Source organism: Spermophilus citellus (assembly GCF_964194105.1).
Source record: "Spermophilus citellus genome assembly, chromosome: 1".
Lineage (NCBI taxonomy): Eukaryota > Metazoa > Chordata > Mammalia > Rodentia > Sciuridae > Spermophilus > Spermophilus citellus.
Genome location: NC_138182.1, coordinates 151459145 through 151480782, shown reverse-complemented (window position 1 = coordinate 151480782; position 21638 = coordinate 151459145). Strand labels below are relative to the sequence as shown.

The 21638-nt window shown below is 37.7% G+C and overlaps 2 protein-coding genes across 4 annotated transcripts in view; one reads left to right on the top strand and one right to left on the bottom strand.

Annotated features, from left to right (window-relative positions):
• Nucleotides 1-21638, bottom strand: part of RNF130 (ring finger protein 130) — a 128227-nt gene that overhangs the window by 25665 nt on the left and 80924 nt on the right. For 2 of the 3 annotated variants that reach the window (XM_081281019.1, XM_081281021.1), the window contains exons 5-7: nt 17066-17148; nt 9000-9096; nt 7224-7428 (exon numbers count right to left, since the gene is read on the bottom strand). In XM_081281019.1, coding sequence (XP_081137145.1) covers nt 7224-7428; nt 9000-9096; nt 17066-17148 — 385 coding nt within the window. Of the gene's footprint in view, nt 1-3582; nt 3677-7223; nt 7429-8999; nt 9097-17065; nt 17149-21638 lie in introns of all 3 variants that reach the window. The other variant, XM_081281020.1, reaches the window with a different exon arrangement.
• LOC308652415 (hsc70-interacting protein-like) lies at nt 18289-20670 on the top strand (the record flags this gene model as incomplete). The annotated part of the gene is made up of 2 exons (XM_081300245.1): nt 18289-18337; nt 19925-20670. 2 exons carry the CDS (start codon nt 18289-18291, stop codon nt 20443-20445), a joined length of 570 nt encoding a protein of 189 aa, XP_081156371.1. The 3' UTR covers nt 20446-20670.

Here is a 21638-nt window from a genome sequence, read left to right as displayed (position 1 = left end):
GATAGGGGAACATTTGTTCCAGTTATTTCGTCGCATTAACCACATCAGATTCATTTCCTCCTGTGGAGACAGTTTTGAAGGTTAGGATGTGATCTCTATGAATCACAATTCTAGGAAATGGAAAAGGGCTCTAGAGGATACCTAGTCAACTTAAAATCTATCTTACACTGTTGACATACTTGTTCCTCAAAAGCAATAATGAAAATATGTATCTTTCTTATAGTGAGAGAAAAATAATAGGAGCACAAATATAAGCTAGTGGATGTTGAGATTTCACAGGGTTTATCTGAATGACAGAAGCAGAACAAAAAAAGCACCTCCCATGGGAGCTGAAGTTTAATAATCTTCCTTACCTAGGTACAAGAAATAGAGGTATGAGGAAGCTAACACACACACACACACACACACACACACACACACACACACACACACATTTACCTTGCATTTATTTGCTTCTTTGATTACCATCCTGTTTATATTTGCAAAGTCCCCAAATTCACTACGTTTGTTTGCAGTGTTAAAAAATAAAATTTAAGGCACAATTAGTCACAGTAGAATACTTAACTATCTTTAAATATGTTTATATATGTCTATCTTATAAATGGATAAAGTTACCCAGAAAATTAAATCAGGGTGATTAAAAAAGGGATCTCACTTTGGCTTTTTACTTTTTTGGTGGATAAATCAAAAAGAGAAGACAGATTTCAAAGAATTTACAAATGAATCACAATTTTAATTTATTTGCCAAATAAACCTCTTCTCTGGAATAAAATCACAGGGATTTTTCATCAACATCTTTGAGACAAAGGGAAAGAATGACTATTTGTTATGCTTTCTATTGTCTCCCACAATAAAAATGGACTTTAAAAAATTAATTCAGCTGGGCATGGTGGCACATGGTAGCACAGGAAGCTGAGGTACGAGGATTATAATGTTCAAGGCCAGCTTCAGCAACTTAGTGAGATCCTGTCTCAAAATAAATAAATAAATAAATAAATAAAAAGGACTTTAGTGGTAGAGTGCTCCTAGGTTCAATCTTTAGTACCAAAAAACCCGTAAATTTAGCTGGGTGTTATGGCCCAGACCTGTGATCCCAGCTACTTGGGAGGCCAAGGTAGGAAGATCCCTACTGGAGGCCAGTGTGGGCAACTTGGTGAGACCTTGTCTCACAATAAAATAGCACAGTGGTAGAGGGCTTGTTTAGCATGCATGAGGCCCTGGGTTCAATCCCTAGCACTGCAAACAAAACAAAACAAAACAAAAACCCCAAATCAACTCACAATTACTGTAAAAACAAAAAAGCAAATGCATAAAAGCACAAAATGGAGAGGAAAACATCACCCCAAATTCTAACTTAATATTTTGTTAACCACCCTTTCATACAATGACATGTGTGCATATACATATAAGTGTACACACACACACACACACACACACACACTCAATTTCTCTAAATGAGATCATGAATATTGTTCTTCAGAGTGGTTTTGACTGAAGGCACAGAAAAAATAGTCAAATGAAGAACTGCAGTATCAACTCTCTACAAAGGTTGGGCTAAGACATGGATCTAAAAGATCCATGACTTAGATTCTGAGTCATGCAAGCATTTATGCATGGAACTGAAATAATATGACCCTGGTACTCAGATTTATAATAGGCGCCATATTTAATTGAGCATTCTCGAAAATATCTCATGCATGAAGTGAGCATCTGGCAGATTCTTAGTGGCAGCAGGTGACCATTAAATTGCCTAATGATTCTCTAAAAGTACCCAGAGTGTCATTGTTTGCTTGTTCTGATTATGACTCATTAGGAAAAATTTTAAGAAGTAGGCTTCTATTACTATCTTGCCTGATGGGTCAGCATGAAAGCAAGCAAAAGAGATAGGTGGTTGCAGTAAAAATAAATATTTCCTTTTGAACTGAGGTTTGAATCATAGGCACTCATGGAGCTCCTGTTTTTGTATCCTTTTTTTATGGAAGAAATCAAATTTATTTGCCAAGTAATAAAGGCAGATGGCCACCTTATTCATAGAACTTTGAAAGAATTTCAGAATTGGTTTGGTTAACATTTATTGAGCACTTATTATGTACTAGGCACTGTGCTAAGCACTTTAATATGCTAATTCTCATTAATGACCCTGTGATGTAGTCTTACAGTTATCTCCATTTTATGGACTAAAATACACTCAAGATAAACTTAATTGTCTAGGTCTTACAAGTAAAAAATGGAGGAGCTGAGAGTGAAATCCAGGAGTGTATGACTCTAGAGTTGAAGGAATTAACAAGGTGCTCTGCTGAAGAACAGAATCAGAAGTCCCCCAAATACAAGCAGCTGGCTGTTGACCTAATGGCTGAGGTAGAGACTACTCATCTCAAGGCTGAAGAGTGACTATGACCATAACATCCTGCCAATATGTAATGGCATGGATGACAAAAAGTACTTGTATGTACTCAGCCAAAAGATCAAGTTAGAGGTAATAAGATGTCACTGGAAGAGGAGGTTACTTGCCCATTGTTTCTAAAACTGGATAATATTAATTAAATCAATAACATGAGACTTTTGGTATTATTAATCACTTAAAAAACAGGATATAACTGAATAGAGAGCACATGAAGTCTACTAGTATCAATTTAGGTTCAAATTTGGACAGGTCCCAGGGTTGCTTCCATCTCTGATTACTTTTCATGAAAACTGGTAAAAGAAAGGACTTAATTGAAAATCAAAACTTAAAAAACAAACAAAAAACCAAAACACCTTTCCCATATTTTATCACTGTAGAAAGTTACTTTTGGAAAAATCACTGGACCAAAATGGACCTTAGCAGTCATCTAGCTCAATTTTCTATCCTTCATCTTACCTATAGCAGTCTCCACAAGCAGTATCTACTTTCTGTCTGATTCATAGCCGTGGGCTCCCCTGAGGCAAACCATTCCACTATTAAGTAGCCAACGTATGTTCTTTCCTTATTTAGTTGAAATCTGCCTTCCTATAAACTTCCTTTTGGCCCTCTTGAAAATAGTTTCTGCCCCTTGAAAGTATAGTTTATATCGATTTTTTTTTCTTCCTGACAGTCTTCCCTAAACATTTGGAAACACCAGGTCCTCTTCCTGATGGTTTCTTTTAAGCTAAACATCTAAGTTACTGTCCTTAATCTTAGGCAAGGGTGCCAGTGTTCCCCCAAAAGCTGAATATTTAAGTCTCCAGATAAAGTCTGACGAGCTCCCAAAAGTGGGGGCTATTCTTATTGATGGTGTGGACACTGACATTCTTTACATACAAGACTATGCTGGTTCCCTCAGCATTTGTAACATGGACGATTCATTTTAAGCTTGATGGTATATGAAAACTTTTAGATTTTTTTCTCAAGTGAGCTGTTGTTGAACAAGGGTGTGAACTCCCAATCTGTGTAAATGACTATAAAGATATGTTCATAGAATAATTTATTTTGTTAGCTATGATCCCACTGGTATCAGTATGGAATTGGTGGGAATCCAATTCTCACCACCTTTATGAAAATTACTCTACATATTTTCTGGGATCATCTGGCACATGCAATCCAAAAAACAATTTGTTACTTACTCATTAGCATTCAAGCTAGCTGTGGCTCTGATGATCATGTAGCAGAGTGTGAGAGCACTGAGGAGGCCAAAACTGGCAATAATAAACCATTCTTCTGTTGACAAAGGAAAGGGAGGAAATCATTCTGGGGAGAAGGTTAAGTCAAATTGATGTCAACATTTCCCTCAAATGCAACGAAGCAGACGTCAACGGAGGTGTAAGCCAAGACTGGCTCAAGGAAGTGAAGCAGGAGGAGGTTTGCCAGAGAGCTACTAACTGGAGAAGGTTAGTGGAAGTACTGGTAAAAGCTGCAAGGGAGAGAGGAAAGCATGGCCCAACCATTTCTTCCAATTTAGGTTCTGAGGTACGTGAGAAGTATGGCCACCAAAAATTGTGTAGGAAAAATATGTATATAAAATTGCACATGGACATATTTATTTTCATTGTTAACTGAAATGATAATAGAGTAACCATACTTATAACCATCTTTCAAATTTCACTTTGTCATTTCTGCATGGTTGATTCACTCATTCCTAGCTAGCTAAATGCTCAGAAATATGTCGTAGTGGCTCTCAAAGGTCTTGTGGGCACTCCAAGCAGTCTCCAAGTTTGCCTTCCAAGATACCACATCTACAGTTTTTTCTCTTATGTGCAGGTTTCCACAGGACATTAAAAGGATATCTCACTGGGTATAAAGAAAATGAGTACCACCCTTTATGAGTCCACTGCGGGAAGCAACACTTGTTTTTCTGGTGTTGAAGTGAAGTAAGAAGGGTAAGTGACTGACAAGGTACTGAGCCCACCAAATGGTTGAAAACCTCTGGTATACAGAGATCTAAGGCTATCTATAGTTCTCTCTATGGTCAGTCAGTCAGTCAGTCTCTCTCTCTGCTTCTTCCTCTCTCCATCCAGGAAGTCAGTTACTATTTCCCCTTAACTTTAATATTCAGAAAACATTTATTTGGGACCTCAAAATCAACCTGAGAATCATTATGACTTCCTAAAGTCTTTTTTTTTTTTTTTGGTGGTACTAGGGATTGAAACAGGGGAATTTAACCACTGAGTTATATCCCTAGTCCTTTTAATTTTTTGAGACAGGGTCTTGATGAGTTGCTTAGGGCCTTGCTAAATTGCTGAGGCTGGCTTTGAACTTGCAATTCTCCTGCCTCAGCCTCTTGAGCTGCTGGGATTGTAGGCATGTGCCACCATGCCTGCTCCTAAAAGTCTTAAGAAGAAAAATATTTCTTAAGAGTATGCACTAACTAAGGCTGGTATCACTCAGTAAAATCCCCTTGATGTCTGTAGTAAGGCGAGAAGAAACATTTACACTTGGAACACCAAATCTTCATGTGCAAAAGTTGTGTGTAACATGGTTTTTCTTTATCTGAGTTTGGAAAATCCTAAAACTGTATGCAAAATTGTGTATGCATTGACACTTTTCTAGAAAAAGGATTCTGGCTTTTAAGGTAATGACCTTAAATGGTTAAGACAGATTGCTCTTCATGATTCCAGGATGCTGAATTTGTTCTACATGCATATCTTTGTCCTCATCGAAATTTATATTATTAAAATGCTTAGTAAACTCTTAGTGCAGCCACTGCCTTTTGGATTAGTTTTCTTCATCATCAGATTCAAGTTTTTTATTTATATCAAAATGAACCTCTGAGAATTCATGTAAAATCCACCACTTTAAACTATATATTTTAGGTTAGAAATATGTATACTGAACCTTTAAAAAATCAAGAGATGAAAGGTTATCAACATCAAGGAGCTAAACACAACATTCTTTTTGTCATATTAAAAACTTTTTTTTTTTTTTGCCTTTTGAAAGAGCTGGGGATCAAACCCAGGGCCTTGCATGTGTTAAGCATGCTCTCTACCACTGAGCTACATCCTTAGCTCATATTTTTAGAGACTTTTGTACATGATATAAGCAGACTGACATTATTTATAACTTCAGCTATATATTTTTGTCTTTTTTTTTTTTTTTTGCTATGAGTTCACTTACAAAAACTAGCTAAATGAAGGAGGAAGTAAACATTCATAATAATACCCAGCAGGCTCAGGAGTACTTAGCACTGCAGCCAGAACCTTGGTAGCCTCTGTTCTCCTAACTACTTATTTAGCACAGTGCCTTGCACACAGTGGGTGCTGGGTGAATGTACTGTAGTTGGTATGGTGCTACAGGGATTTGGAGGGAAAAGCAGAGGTAATTTGGATCTAGCTTAATCATACAAACTTTACTTATTGGCATCATGTGTAAATTCTGCTAAAGGCAATTAATTTAGTATATGAAGTAATATTTTATCATCAAAAGCATAAGATTTTGAGGACATTTCTGTATACAATATTAGAAGGTCTGTACTTTATGTAGTAGTAGGTGCTCAATAAATGTCTAATCAATGAAGGACTTACAAAAAACTCAATAAACAAATAACCTTCAACTCCTTTATTATTAGATCCAATTTTTAAAATTTAAAAAATCATAAAAAATAAATAAAATAAAATAAAATCTAGATCACAAAACTTCAATGTCGAAGTAGGAAAACCATGAAATGCTGTTAAAACAAATCACTGGGAAATGGCAAGAAATGAGCCAAACCATATCAAAGAACAATTTTACTTATTTCAAACTGCATGAAGGATTTGGGAGTTCAGATAACTGATCAAATAAAACCTGAGAAATAATTTTCTAATAATTATCTCTGGTTGGTTCCACAAACCACATGAGTCTTAATACATAAAGAAGACTTATTCTGTAACTATTTCCCCCCATTTTACTGACTCCCAGTTGCAAGTGCAGCCCCATCAGCTTCAGGGATTGAAGCTCTAGGCAAGGCAACAGCATAAATTGGAAAAGGCAGCACCAGAGCAGCGACGAGAGATGGGTGACAGGTTGTTAGATGGAAATTGCGCGTAAAGAATGAAATTGAAGAAAAGAGTTGGCTTGTTACTGGGTGAATGTCTACAAAGTCCATACACACACCATTGGCCCACTCACACCATATGTAGGCATTCCCTTAAAACACTTTGTACATTTATTTTCTGTCAACAGTTCAACAATCAAGATGCTTATAATGAGCTCAGAACATTTCTTTTGAGGCAGGTTACCCTTTGGCTTTTCTTCCTTCTCATGTACAATTATAGCAAAGGGTTAAGTACCAAGAGACCAAACTTCTGAAAAAAAAATATAAAATAAACAATGACATGCCATCTCAATTGTTCCTGAAGCCTTGAAATTTTAGGTTTAAATTCTAAATTAGGTTTTTACTAAGTGGCCTGCAGCGTGGGAGATCAAGAGCACCAATGCTCAGCTACCTAACATACCAGCATTGATACTGCTGGCCTACGTCACATTCCAATGTCTCCTTAACTGTCTGTTTGCAATGCAAAGATTTCAAAACAAGGTTTATAAAGCAGCTACTAAGACAAACCTCTGAACAACTGTTCATCTAGTACAGCTATTTCTATTAATCAAACACCAATACACAAGCATCTTATTATAAAGTTCCATTATTCCAAACATCTGTTTTATCAAAAGTAATTACCTTCTCAGTTACAAGTTGCTGGCCCAGGTGGACTCATCTCTCCCCTTGGCAGTCACTGCATGCCCAAACCAAGCAGCAACTCGCCCTGTGCCTGGGTAAAGGGTCCCCACTTACTTGTTACTGCAATGTTGATTTCTCCTGTTCTAGGAGTGAGCTCCCCATCCTGAGGAAGAGGTGATATCCCCGAAGTTCGAAGTGGCTCAAGGCCAAGGGAGGTGTCATTGGCGAGGTCACCTAGGGCTGATCTTCGGTTAACTGCTTGGGTTCTGGTGAGCCTTTCCATATCAAATGCTACATTATCAGTACATGGCAGATTTGGCTGCAAAATATTTCCAGGTTAAAAATAATTGTAAAAAAACAAGTTCTTTCATAAAACCCTGAATGTCTGATACCCTATTGCAAGGACTTCACCAAGTTCTTTCCATGCAATTTCTTCTCATTTCACTGCCTATCTATGTTTTCTACTCTCACCTAAAAGATTTTCTTCAAAAGAACCAGTTCATTTTCCAAAAATGTCACAAAGGAAAACCAAAATCCACTGTAGAAACTGAGAAAACTGGCCAGTGATTTTTTTTTTAAAGATAACCTTTTATGGACATGACTTGTATGCACAGGGAATCATAATCATTATTATAAGGCTGACTAATTAATATTCAATTTAACACCTTTATTTTATTTATTTTTATGTGGTGCTGAGGTTTAAACCCAATGGCTCATATATGCTAGGCAATATATGGTTGAGTTACAACCCAACCCCCTAATATTCAGTTTAAAAAACAATGTACTATATATTACTTTGATTAATGTTAAATGTTAATGTTAAGGAACAGCTGGAATATAAAATGCCCCTCTCATCTTAAAGTAGATCAAAGTTGAAAAGACTTTTAAACTGAAAGAAAATGATCTATTTCAAAATCTAAGCAACTAATCCTGAAGGAGAGGTACACAAATACTTGGGGCCAAAGTCTACCATTTAAAAAGTAAGTACAAAATTCTTCTTTTTTGTACCAGGGATTGAGCTCAGAGATGTTCAATCACTGAGCCACATCCTCAGTCCTTTTTTATATTTAGAGACATGATATTCCCAAGTTGCTTAGGGCCTTGCTAAATTGCTGACACTGGCTTTGAACTCAAGATCCTCCTGCCTCAGCTTCCTGAGCTGATGGGATTACAGGCATGCTATAATCTTTTATATAGCTAAGCTGTATTATCTCTGACAGGATCTCTGGGGACTGAGGATAAATGGGGCATTACTGTCCAAATGTACAGCACTTAAACTGTGATTTGATAGTATATTTAAAATAGGACTACTTAAATTTCTTTGGATTGCAAAGCTAAAATGAGGAGTTCATCTGTTCAACCAAACTCAGCTGTTGAGAATATTCATTTATTATATATGTATTTTTAAAATATTTTTTTAAGTTGTAGATTTATGTGGTACTGAGGATCGAATCTAGTGCCTCACATGTGAGGCAAGCGCTCAACCACTGAGCTACAATCCCAACCCTCATTTATTATATTTTTGCAACCAGAAAGTATTTTGTTTTCCTCTAAAAAAGCACAATCCTGGATATATACTTCTTTTAAGGAAATAAAGGAAGTCTCTAAAGTTCTTGGTAAGTCAGGGTTGGTCTTTGCACTGTCAGAGCCAATCTCTATGCCAATAGTTCTGTCAAAACTCTTTGCCAGGTTGTTAAAAGTTCTTCTGAATATTTTGTAATCTATAAGAAAGGTACTTGTTGGACTAACAAGGTTATCTGGCAAAAAAAAAAAAAAAAAGCCAGTGTATTCTTGTGAGACTGTTATGTCTCCTATTATAACAAATATGTTATGTTGTATTACAATTAGATAAGATATTATGCAAAAGCAATGACAAAATTGGAAACATACCACAATTCCCAGAGCCTTCAAAATATTAAGTTTGCACATAGGACAGGTACAATGTTCACTAAGCCATGGATCCACGCATGATTTGTGAAAAACATGCCTATAAAATAATGGAGAATTATGTTATAAATTATATACTGAAAAACTGTTAGGTCAAAATGAAAACAATGAAATTTTAAGTTAGTTTGTTTTTCCTCCTTTTAACACATTTACAATACCCCAAAGACAAATACTGGAGGTTTATAAGAATATAACTTCTAGGGCTGGGGCTGTAGCTCAGTGATGGAGCACTTGACTAGTATGTGTGAGGCACTGGGTTCGATTCTCAGCACCACATAAATAAATAAATAAAGGCCCATCAACAACTAAAACACACACACACACCCTTTACAGAAAATCTAAACCCAATCTCATGTATGAATAGTACTATGTGATGAGAACTAATGAGTAGGAGATCATTGTTTGGACGTTTTTATTTTGCAGTTGTTGGGATAGAACCCAGGCCCTTGTGCATACTAGCTAGGCAAGCACTCCACAACTGAACTACATACTGATCCTATTTATTTATTTATAAATAAAAAGAGACAGGGTCTCATTATGTTGTCCAGGCTGGCACCAAACTCCTGGGTTCAAGCCATCCTCATGCCTTAGCCTCCTATGTAGCTGAGACTACAGGCTCACACCACTGTACCCAACTTGGACTTTTTATCCTACCAAATTCCAAAAAAGACTTGAGGAAACCTAGCAAATTTATTAAGAATAATGGTATTCATACTTTGTAAATCAGTTATTCTTCTTATAATAATAGCTTATATAGAAAAATGGAATTTTGAAAACATATTAAGCCAGGGTTAAAATCAAGAGTTTTCTGTGTAAATTATTAATTAGTTTCATGGAACTCAATCTATGTTAAATATTTGTAGAAGTCACAGGGCAGCGGGAACTATTTTAAGGAGTGAACTGTGCCTAAGAATCAAATAACACTTGGCAAATTTCAGCTGAAACTTTGTGTGTGTGTGTGTGGGGGGGGTGGGTAGACATGGGTGATTTCCTCTCACATTCAGAACAGAAAATTACATCCTCGGGACAAGAAATAAGTCAGCCACAGAAGGGTTTGAATTCTTAGAAGAGGAATTTGTGCCCTTCAGAGGGAGAAATGACTTTGAGGGAGCTACAGAGATTATTCTGCAAGCTCAAGAACCCCTGGCTGAGCTCTGAGAAGCTGTAATTGAGACTGAAAGAAGCTTGGGGTCCTTGACAAATTGGGAAAGGAGTAGACACCAATACAGACTTTCAGGACACTTTAGGAAGACACACTAAAGTCTTAAGTTTAGAGTAAGGGAAATTTTGAGAATGATACTAAATTAGACCATGGTATGTCTTTAAAACCCCAATTGTTAATTTATAACTTAAACATTATGATGCTGTTTTGAAAAATGCAGTTTTGGTTTAAAATGGGGTCTTTTTTTGGGATTTGGAGTAAAAATTCATGCATAATAAAACTTCAGTCAACAATATATACTGCTGTTCCATCACCACTTGATGACCTTGTATCATTTAAGGACAAAAATAAAGACTGTGAAGTCTGAATTTATCCATGTAGTCTGAAACTCGCAGATAATGCATTTATCCAGAAACTCATCATACTTGAGGGCTTTTATTTTAACCTTAAGGTTTTTACTTAAGAGTTTGAGTGCCAGTAATCTGTAAGGAAGACCTAAATTAGTTTAATACATATAAGGTGTTGTGCCTGCTTCTTATTACTTGTATCCATGTATGGGGGGTATTTTAGAGTGAGATGAAGAGTTCCTTACTGCAGGGCTCAACCCCAGGGGGCATCCTCCTCACTTTTCAGCAGTCAAGGTTGGCTGCAATCCAAACTAACTTAAGACTAGAACAAGGCTTTAACCCTTTTGGGGGATAGATCCCTTTAGATCTGATATAAATTATAGAACCTCCTCATAAAGTCACAAGGGTGCCTAATATCTTACATGTACTTTGGGGGGCTTATAGACCTCTGAAGGTTTGGCTAATAAACAGGAGGGAGTGGAGTGACTGGGAATATGTTCCAAGTCAGTTCTGCATAGGGTGGACAATGGGATTTGGCTGGCTGATAGGTGGTAGAAGAGATAAGGTTATGGGACTCTGACCAGGGCCACTTTGGTGCCGAAGTGGGAGGTATGCAAATGGGTGGGGGCAGCTAATATGGCCAACTGTGGATGAAAACCCTATTTTAAGCAAGTAGCAGCTACCTGGGGTAAACAATGGTTTGGCTCTAGCACTCCCTGCTCTGGCTGCATTTCTATTACTGGTTATTCATAGAGAACAAAATGGTGTGACTCCCAAATTTGATTTCTAACTCTGCATGAATTGAGTATTCTCTACCTATCTGTTCCTTTAAGTGAACTCATTAAATGAATCTTTCTTATGTTGTGGTTCTTGAGTAAATCTTTCCTTGCAGGTTTGCAGATCTGAAAGAAAAAGTACCCTCTCTCTGTTTTATTAGACAATTACAATCTCTCCTCTATGTTATGAGGCACTGTAACGAAAGACAACAGACTAATGGGTTCTCTAGGGACAAACTAAGAAAACCTTCCTTAGCTAGCTCAGAATCTGAAAGATTCTGAAAGATTCATTTTAAAAAAGCTCCTTTTAGCTATTTGCACATCCCCACACCCCAAGTCAAATAATCACCCCCAAACTCTGCTTCCTCTGACCTAGAACTTTTCTTTTTAGATTCCCTACCAGCTCAGCTCCTGTGCATCTCAACCCAGATCTTCAGTATCAACTCTTTTAGCACACTCCTTGCTTTTGGAGACAAAACTGAGCACTTGTTCTTTGTAGTCATCAGTCCTCTGACATAGCCCCCCCCCCTTCCTACCATCATCTTTATGAACAAGTACCCAGAGCTTGATGCCTTCTCTTCTTCATCACCTACTCTCTTCATCTTCTTGCTTTTGCATCCTCTGCTTTATTGTTTCATCAAACCAAATATGGCCTTTCCCTCCCTGCTGCTACAACCATCAGACCCTTGATCGACTACACTTTCTGCCTCCCCACTGCCTCACCTGAAAGCTGTGTGGTCAGTAATGGGAAAGGTGGACTTGGTCTAACTCATGAGGTTATCTGGAACAATAAACGAAAAACTATATATGGAATACTGAGAGAAGTATATCAAGGGCTGTGTGAATGAAAGGTACATTAATTAAACAGGCAAAGCAATGTAAATATTTTACATGGCATCCCAGTAAATGGTAGAATGCTCTTATGGCACACCCTGGGCCCAGGAACATCTGGTAGGTAGGGTGCCTTTTCCCTAGCCAGAGGGTGGATCGTGGACATTTAGAGATTTCAGAAGGTGGCACCTGAAGCAAGTTAAAAAGGAAACCACTTCCATTGTTAAAATGAAAGACTTCAACAACAAAAAAATACATAAAAGCAGAAAAGGCCCAGGCACATTTAGGGCTGAGTCTTGTATTGCAATGGGAAGCAGGTGATGTGCTGAGGAGCAATGAAACGTGAAAAGGAGCTTCAATCAGAGCTTCAACCAAAAAAGTTCTTTATTCCTATAAGAAATACTTTGGGATACAGAATGCAAAATATATAGAACATGAAAGAAACAAAACCTGTAATACTGAAATACAATGCCCTTCCCCTTTCCTATTTCTCACATAGCCATAAACTAGAGAGGTCAGAAAAACAGCAGGGCTGGGGTGAGGAGTCTACATTGAAGGTGAGTTGTTTCACAGCTCTGCAGCCTCTGGGTGCCGTGTTAAGGACCTGGCAAACAAAAGGATCCAAGATTATTAAAAGTCAGAAACAAGAATTCCTTCCCCTAGCCAGGACTGACAGTACATACATAGAAGCAGGCCCTCCCTCCAAGGTGGGGGTGATAGAGAAACTCCTCAACAGTCAGCAGCCAGTTGACTGACCCATTTTAGCTCCCAAGCTAACATCTTAAATGTGTATTTCTCCAGGCTGCAGCACTCTATCTACTTCTAAAAAGAGTATTTTTACCCACTAAAAATTTTGTGGCTAACCTTTAAATAAGATGACTGTTTCTAAGACATGCTGGCTAACGTCCAAAGGATGATCAACTGTAATCAACTGATATAAACAGGAGGTCCCAAAGCATAGCCAACTGCCATCTGTCCACAGTAAATTAGTGCAATAGAGAATGAAAAGTAAAGGTCATGCGACAAAAAAACCCAGCAATCCATGAGAGGTCTGATATCTATAGATAGAAAGGCTTAGTTCAGTTTCCAGAAAGCCTTTCTTATAAAAATGAAGGACAGAAAGACACAATGCATCTGGTTGACTTCATCCCTTACTGAGGTAGAGAGGCAGCAAGGGCAAATCCTTCCAAAGACGGCTATGAAGGGGAGTCGCTATAGGCAAGTACATGGAAGGTGATGAATTTGAAAGAGTTTTTGAAACTGGAATAGAAAATGCTTGACCATGATTAAAGTTGATGAGCAGAGACAGAAAGAACAAAACTGGAGGGAGCAGATAGAGAATCAATACAGCAAGGTCTCAGGCAGAAGGCAAAGAGCTGCAGACAGAGGCCCACGTAAAAAGAGCAACACCAAACCAGAAGGGGGCTGCCTCCTCCATTCTGACAGGAGGTGTAAGTGTGGATGGCAGTGTGGGGGCAGGCACACTGGAAGTGAGGGAATCCAACCACTATTTCTCTAGGTGAAGTTTACACTCTCAAATCGAGGAGTAATGGGATAAGTTAAGGTGTATAAGGAGAATGAAAACACCTGGAAGTGCTGCTGTGATGAACAGGGAGGACAAACAAGGCAGGAGGAGGGCTGTAGTCAGTAACTGAGGCATAGCTGTGGAGTAGAGCCCTGCCTGTCCAATATGTTCAGAGAACTATGGGAAGACAGAGAGGGACAGAGATGCATAATAAAGGAAGCATGGCAGGCTTGGGTTCAAAGACCATAGAGACAAAAGAGAAAGGGAGGGTACTGGAGGTAAAAGGAGGATAAGCTGAAGCATGAGATAAGAGATTATGCAAAGTAACTTGAGATACATCCACTGGAAAAAAGAAGCTTGGAGAAGATTTGCGGTAAAGAACATTAGTGTGAAGATATCCTCTGCATCAGTGGTCCACATCTGGAGACATTTTTCATTGTCACAGCTGCATGGTGTGGATGTTTTTGTCCTCTAGTAGTTAATGGCCAAAAATATGCTAAATATCGTGCACAAAATCACCTTTCCAGACCCCTCCTCCACACAAAGCATTATCTGATCACAAATGTCAAAGCTGAGAAAACCTCTTATAGGTCAAAGGTTGTCACAAAATATTGCATAATGTGGAGGGCTGGGATTGTGGCTCAGTGGTAGAGCGCTCGCCTAGCACTACATAAAAATAAAGGCATTGTGTTGTGTCCATCTACACCTAAAAAAATAAATATTAAAAAAATACTGCATAATGAGGAAATAATTTAATTTTTATTACACCTGAAGATCATACTGTTGTTACCATTCCAGTGAGGTAAAATGTTTTGCTGAGCAGGTTGAACAATATAGTTTAGAGAAAGAGGCCACTTGCCCAGAATTGAGGAGTAAGAGTAACATATAACAGCAGGCTCCAAAGCAACATGGAGAGCTTTTGACACACAGTCAGGGCAGCAAGCATAGTCAAAAATAAGGGCCAAGACATACAAGTGAACAGTGCTGTTACTAGGGGTGCAAAGAAATTCTGTTAAGTTTGCCAAAATTTCTAATTTTCAAAAGAAGACTACAAATACGAAAGTTGAGAACCAGTTTTCCGGTTTCAGTCACAGAAACAGTTAATATCAACCAAGGCTTTAAGCTTTAATGGAGAATGTGGTCTTATTAAAATAAATATGCCTAGGCTCCATTTAAGGTATTTCTGAAAGCTCCCCTATTGATCCTAATGTATGGTCAGATTTGGAACGCTCTGGGTTAAGCTGAGGAAAATGAAAAAAACAAACAAACAAACAAACAAACAAAAATCCTCAGAATAAAATTTTGGAAAAACCAGGCTTTAGGGATGGAGAGAATGACAGCAAATTTCCCAGAATCAACTATTTCAGGCTGAGACTCTCTTGAGGAAGACACTTTCATTTTAGTAATAACTAAATGGCTCCTCCACTCTTTAGGTACTATTTGGTTTCAGGGGATCCTGGGATGAGATAAGATGACAGAGAATTTGTAAAGTCTTGGCTTCTTTGTGGTCAAAGTTGGCATTTTCTCACTATGCTTTATAATTATCCTACTGATCCTTTTCCTGATTTGTATTTGTATATACATTTCCTTTAGCCTCATGTTTTAGATTGTAAATAATTAGAAATAAGAAAAAACTGTCTTGATATAATTTAATTTTCTATAGGACAGCTTATGTTTAGTTTGATAGATTTTCTTTTATGTATAAAGTAGAATGATTTGACTTTTAGAATCTTGGATTTCTGTTTTAGTATACAGAATTATTCTTAAGTACTACAATTAAAAAACAACAATAACAACAAACCCTCACCCAGATCATCCTAGGCTCAGAAGAGATTACTTTGTGACTAAGTAAAGTAAGATCAGTAGCCTTATGGAGACACCTATTCACCAATATTTTAATCATTCACATTTTGTATTATTAGAAGGCTGGGTCAAGCTATGTGGATGTCTTTTAAAGAAAAAAGGGGAGAAGAAAGGAAATTTCTTAGGTGTAAGGCTTATCAGTAGTGTTCTTTTATTCTTTTCCAGATGATGCTTTGAATACTATTTTTTAATGTTTGCATTCCCTAATTTGGGATAAGATCATGGAAGACACCAACATGCTTAAAAGGAAGCTCTTTTTAGGCATTAAAGTTTCAGTAAATGCTCTAGAGGGAGGTATGTGGTACTATGAGAGGAGTGCTGGCATTAAAGGTAGATGTATACCTCAGCTGTACCATTTTTTGACTTGTGTGATCTTAGAAACACTATTGGCTTCATTATCCTTCACTGCACAAGGGTACTGTGGCTTGAGTGCCCCACAAAGTTCGATTGTGATTAAAGGCTTGGTCCCCAGGGTGGTGAAGATGTAGAATGGAATCTTTGAGGAATGGGGCACAGTGAAAGATCCTTCTTAGGTCACCGAGGGGTAAGAGGTATTTCTTGTGAAACCCCCTTGGCAGTTCCCACAAGAGTGTTATAAAACAAGCAAACCTGTCCTGTTTGTCTTCTCTCTCTTTGCTTTTTATTTATTTATTTTTTGGTGGTGCTGCGGATTGAATCCAGGGCCTTGTGCATGTGAGGCAAGCACTCTACCAACTGAGATATATTCCCAGCCCATCTCTGCTCCTTTTTGAGAGGTGACCATTTGCTTGTATGTGGGTTCACTGTGATGTGCTGCCATCTGCTACCACACCAGAGGCCAAACTCATGGGATCTACCCATTTATGGACTTTTGATCTTGGGCTTTCTATTTAGCCCCCAAATTGTGAGCTAAATAAACCTCCCTTTCTTCATAGGTAGATCATGCCTGATACTTGGTTCTAGTAACAAAATGTTGACTAATAAAAATGGGAGAACAACAACCTTTTTGGATTATTGGGAAGATCAGAGGAGACAGTAAATGTAACCTGCAGAGAGTACTTGACCCACAGCAGGCACAAAGCAAGTATCAGTCAGTCCTTCCACTGTGTATAATCTATGTTCAGAAAAAAAAAAAAAGAAAAGAAAAAAGAAATCCAAATCCCAGAGGAAGATGAACACTCTTTGGGTCTCGCTGTAGGGCCTCGTGAATTCTGATTGAAGATGGAGAGGAAAAGGGGCTGTTTTTGAAACCCACAGAAATCACATAATAAAAACTCTAAGGTTTGAAAGTCTGGAGGTTGTGCCATATGTATTCCTTTTATAATACACGTGCAATCAGTTTTTGTGAGGCAAAACTGGTCTTCGTTGACCACAACCTCCCAATATGAGCAATGTGCAGCAGGGTCTTGGCTGGTTAGAAGAGCCGTTGATTAGGAGGCTCTCAGAAGCAAGTGGACACTCATTCTAAAAGGGAGACATACAAACACATTAATATCATTCTTTTCAAATATACAAAGCTGACATACTTGCAGGGCAGGATCCGAACAACATCATTCTGCTTATAGCTCTCTATGCAGACTGCACAATGATCAAAGTCTGGGTCTGTTTCCTGAAACAAAAAGCAAAGGATCACAATTCACATGCTACATGTATAAAATTCAGCTAAGTGTGTTTCTGTGGCAATTATGCTAAGCAAGAGGTTATAAAGTGAAAGGTATTAAAAATAATGTTTCCAATTGTTTAACAACACTGATATAAATTATACCTAAGCCAATCTTTTTCTTAAACTTGTATAATAATCAATACTACTGCTGTCTATGATATATCTTAGACTAAGAGTTCTAACTACTGTCAAGATTCACATCAACTGTCACCTTGGATCACCATTATCTCTGCCCACCTCCATTTCCACTGTACTACTGGTTTATCTGAACAGGTTTCACAGAATACTGTACAAAAGCTGGGTCATCATCAGGAGAATCACCTCATCATCTCCTTAAGTACAGGCACAAAGATGGTGATCCCTCAGCAGACTGCTATATAAAGACTTACCCCAGCTATGGGAGCACTGCATCTGGTCACTGATTTGGGGTAGAGAAAGATAACTGGATCAACTTAATAATGAGTCTTTATCAAGAGTCAAGGAGCCAGGCATAATGTTATATACCTTTCATCCCAGCTACCTGGGAGGCTGAGGCAAAAGGATCACAAATTGAAGGCCGACTTGGGCAACTTAGCGTGACCTTGTCTTAAAATTTAAAAAGAGCAGGGTAAGTAGCCCAATGTTAACATGCTTGTCTAGCATGTTTAAGGTCTGGGTTTAATACCCAGTACCACCAAAAGAAAACAAAATTAGGAAAAGTGTGTTTAGTCACCAGGATGATTTCCTTCCTCCTCAGGGCTGAAGAGGGTTCTATCTTAATTGTCATAAAACAGCATGCCAACAATCCAAGTCTGGAAAGGTGAACCTATTTGCTGTGTCATTGCCACTTTAACTGCAACTCAGTGGTACAGTTCTTGGCAAGTCTAAGAGGTACAAATTAAGATGTGTTGGCTTTAATAATTAAAAGAAAGATTCTATCCCTACCCAAACCAAGGGCCTCACACATCTTAGGTGAGTGTTCCTGCTTCAGTCTCTTGAGTAGCTGAGAGTATATGTGTGCACCACTGCACCTGGCTGGTAATATTGTTTGGTGCTAGCGTGGAGTAAGAAAGGTAGGTTAGACCAGCCCCTGAGAATTCCAAAATAATGGCAGTTGAAGACCAACAGGCCAAGAAAGACCACTCTTTGGAGTTAAGTACAGCAGCTGTTTTGATGCTGTTTGTATTTTCTGCAAGTGACATTTTCCTTATTCTTTCCTTAGGGTATAATGAAATCCACTACCTCCAGAGCTGTGCCAAAGGCAACTAGATATACTTATGTCAAGGCAGTGGGGATAAAATGAGTAAAGTTAAAAAAAAAAAGTGAGAAAACTTAAGACAGAGAATCATCTGAAATTCATCCTTTCAGGACTCTGCTAAAACATTAACACCGGGTATGGAACAGGAGGCAGTTTGAGTTTTATGTCCTTAGATACAATTTTTTCATTCTTGATAAGCCTGAATGACAGTATATAGAAACTTAACATTTTTTTTTTTTTTTTTTTTTTTTTTTTTTTTTTCCAGTTTGAAACATATTTTATTTTTAACATAGCTAGAAATATCCAATAACTATATATTTTTAAGCAGAAAACTTTCTTTTCCTTCATACAGCATCATTAGCAGAAAAAAAAACATTTCTCGTTTTTAGAAATGATACTGGGTCTCTTAAGAAAATGAAGACTATCTGTTGTATTTATGGAACTTAAAGTCTAAAAGCACAGGACACATTTTCAGAAGAGTAATTTACTTTTACCCATTTATATTCGTAATATTCGAGTATAGTTAGGTCATGTATAATTAAGTCAATCAAATCAGGAATCCAAGAAGAAACTGTTCTTCTTGAGATAAGCACAGCACACATGAGATTTTGAGAACATACATGAACAACAACAACAAAAAACACCAGCAAGCCCAAATCCAAGTATAAATGGTGTTTTTTTCCAAGGGTTTTAAAAGCATGCTCCATTAGCATACGACTTTTTCTCATTTTTGTAACAGATGCAGTTCTGTTTACTCATGTACAGTAAAGGGTTAGAACCTGTATAAATATATTAGAAATGTACTACTTTATAAATGTACTCCAAGGAATTTATCATTTCCTTTATTTTTGCAGGGACAAAAGGGAAAAAGAGGTGGGGGTATGGTTGCAGTATTTAAGGAAGAGCTGAATACAATAATGAATCTTCATGGTGCCAAGAACTCCATAATGAATAACCAGGCTCTCATCTATTTTATAATTCATGTTAGATCAAGCAGTTAATTCCTTGTATGGTTACCAATAACTCAAACCATATACTCTTCAAAATCAAAGATCAATAGGTACTTCCTAAATAGAACACCAAACACTAAAAGGAATCCTTCCTTCCAATGTTTTTGACATCACAAGATTTTGCCAGAGTGGAAGTCTAATAACATTTAAATAAGCAATCTCATGGCTAAGAAAGAACTACAGCTCTTATGGGTATTATTCCACAGCTAGGATATGTATTACATATTAAATTAACCCCAGCATTAAATATGCTTTGCACAATTATGATATGATAGCAGTGATGATGCTAGTGAGAAAAGATTATCTTTAGTTCAAGAAGGAGGGAAATACAAGAAGCAGAAAGCAGACATAGTTGGTCATTTTCTGATGAGAAAAGGTAAATTTTAAACATAGAATATAAAAAGAAAACTACTCCCTTATTTCCCCATGGTGGAAATAATATGAAACATTTATTTGATATATTGAACAAAAGCAGACTGGGAAGAAGCAGCCCATGATCTTGCTCTTGCCTGTAAACTGGATTATGATGATGATGCTAGTGCAATGCTGAAAGAAGTTCAACCACGGGCCCAGAAAATTGCTGAACATCGGAGAAAATATGAGCGAAAACGTGAAGAGCGAGAGATCAAAGAAAGAATAGAAAGAGTTAAGAAGGCTCGAGAAGAACATGAGAGAGCCCAGAGGGAGGAAGAAGCCAGACGACAAGCAGGAGCTCAGTTTGGCTCTTTTCCAGGTGGCTTTCCTGGAGGAATGCCTGGTAATTTTCCTGGAGGAATGCCTGGAATGGGAGGGGGCATGCCTGGAATGGCAGGAATGCCTGGGCTCAATGAAATTCTTAGTGATCCGGAGGTTCTTGCAGCCATGCAGGATCCAGAAGTTATGGTGGCCTTCCAGGATGTGGCCCAGAACCCAGCAAATATGTCAAAGTATCAAAGCAACCCAAAGGTTATGAATCTCATCAGTAAATTGTCAGCCAAATTTGGAGGTCAAGCGTAATGCCCACCTGACAAAACCCTTACTGAAGGAAAAGCAACCTAGATCACTTAATGGCTGTCGCAATAATACAAACCAGTGTACCTCTGACCTCATCAGGAGAGCTGGGGTGCTTTGAAGATAATCCCTACCCCTCTGCAGCAAATCCAGTTGAAGCATTTTACAATGATTTGCCATTAGGGTGTTCATTCAGATAATGTTTTCCTACTAGGAATTACAAACTTAAAACACTTTTTAAACCTTAAAAATATTTAAAACTCAAGGGGGTGTTATTTCCTACATTTTTAATTACTAATCATTTTGGATTTTTTCTTTGATATTGGGCAAAGCAGATACTAAGTATGGAAAATACATAGCTGTAATGTGAGTGAAATAAAGACTTACTAGTGGGAAGTAAATAAATCTCATTTACATAGATAAAAGTTTCAGTTGAATATATGGTTACTGAGACTGAGGCATTTTGATTTGTCATTTAAAAATATTTTTTAAATGATTAATTTCGATAAAACTATTGGGACCACCAGTATTTCACTCTAACTTGGGTAGGGACTGGAAGTACTTGGTAAGGCAGCAGCAGTCTTACTATTTTATATGACATGTGCCCTTATGCAGGTTGCATTTAAATCTTAACACTGTGTTGAAGAGGTGATTTTTTTTTTTTTTTTTTTTTTTTTTTTTTTGTTATGCTGCAGTGGAGTTGGATTACTTAGCTCTGCTTTTGTTCAATATATCAAATAAATGAAACTTAACATTAAAGGCTATTAATTTGGAGAATCAAGGCTCCACCATAACTAGAACTCTAATTATGAAATTTTAGTTAAAAATTTCAGTTATAGCTTTTTGTTACTGCCTTTCTTATTTAGTCTCCTTAAGAAGCAGGCCTGGGCTGGGGTTGTAGCTCAGTGGTAGAGCGCTTGCCTAGCATGTGTGAGCCACTGGGTTCAATCCTCAGCACCACATAAAAATAAATAAATAAAATAAAGTTACTGTGTCCATCTACAACTAAAAAATTTTGTTTTTCCCCAAAAGAAGCAGGCCCAACTCTCAAAAAGTGTGTTCTTCTTTTAAAAAAATGCTTAGCATATCCTAAAGAGATCACCCTGTTAACCGAAACATCCTAGAAATACAGGTCTTCAGTTTTAAGGGGGTAAAGAAACAAAACCCAAGAGATGCAAGCAAAAACAAGAAATACAGGC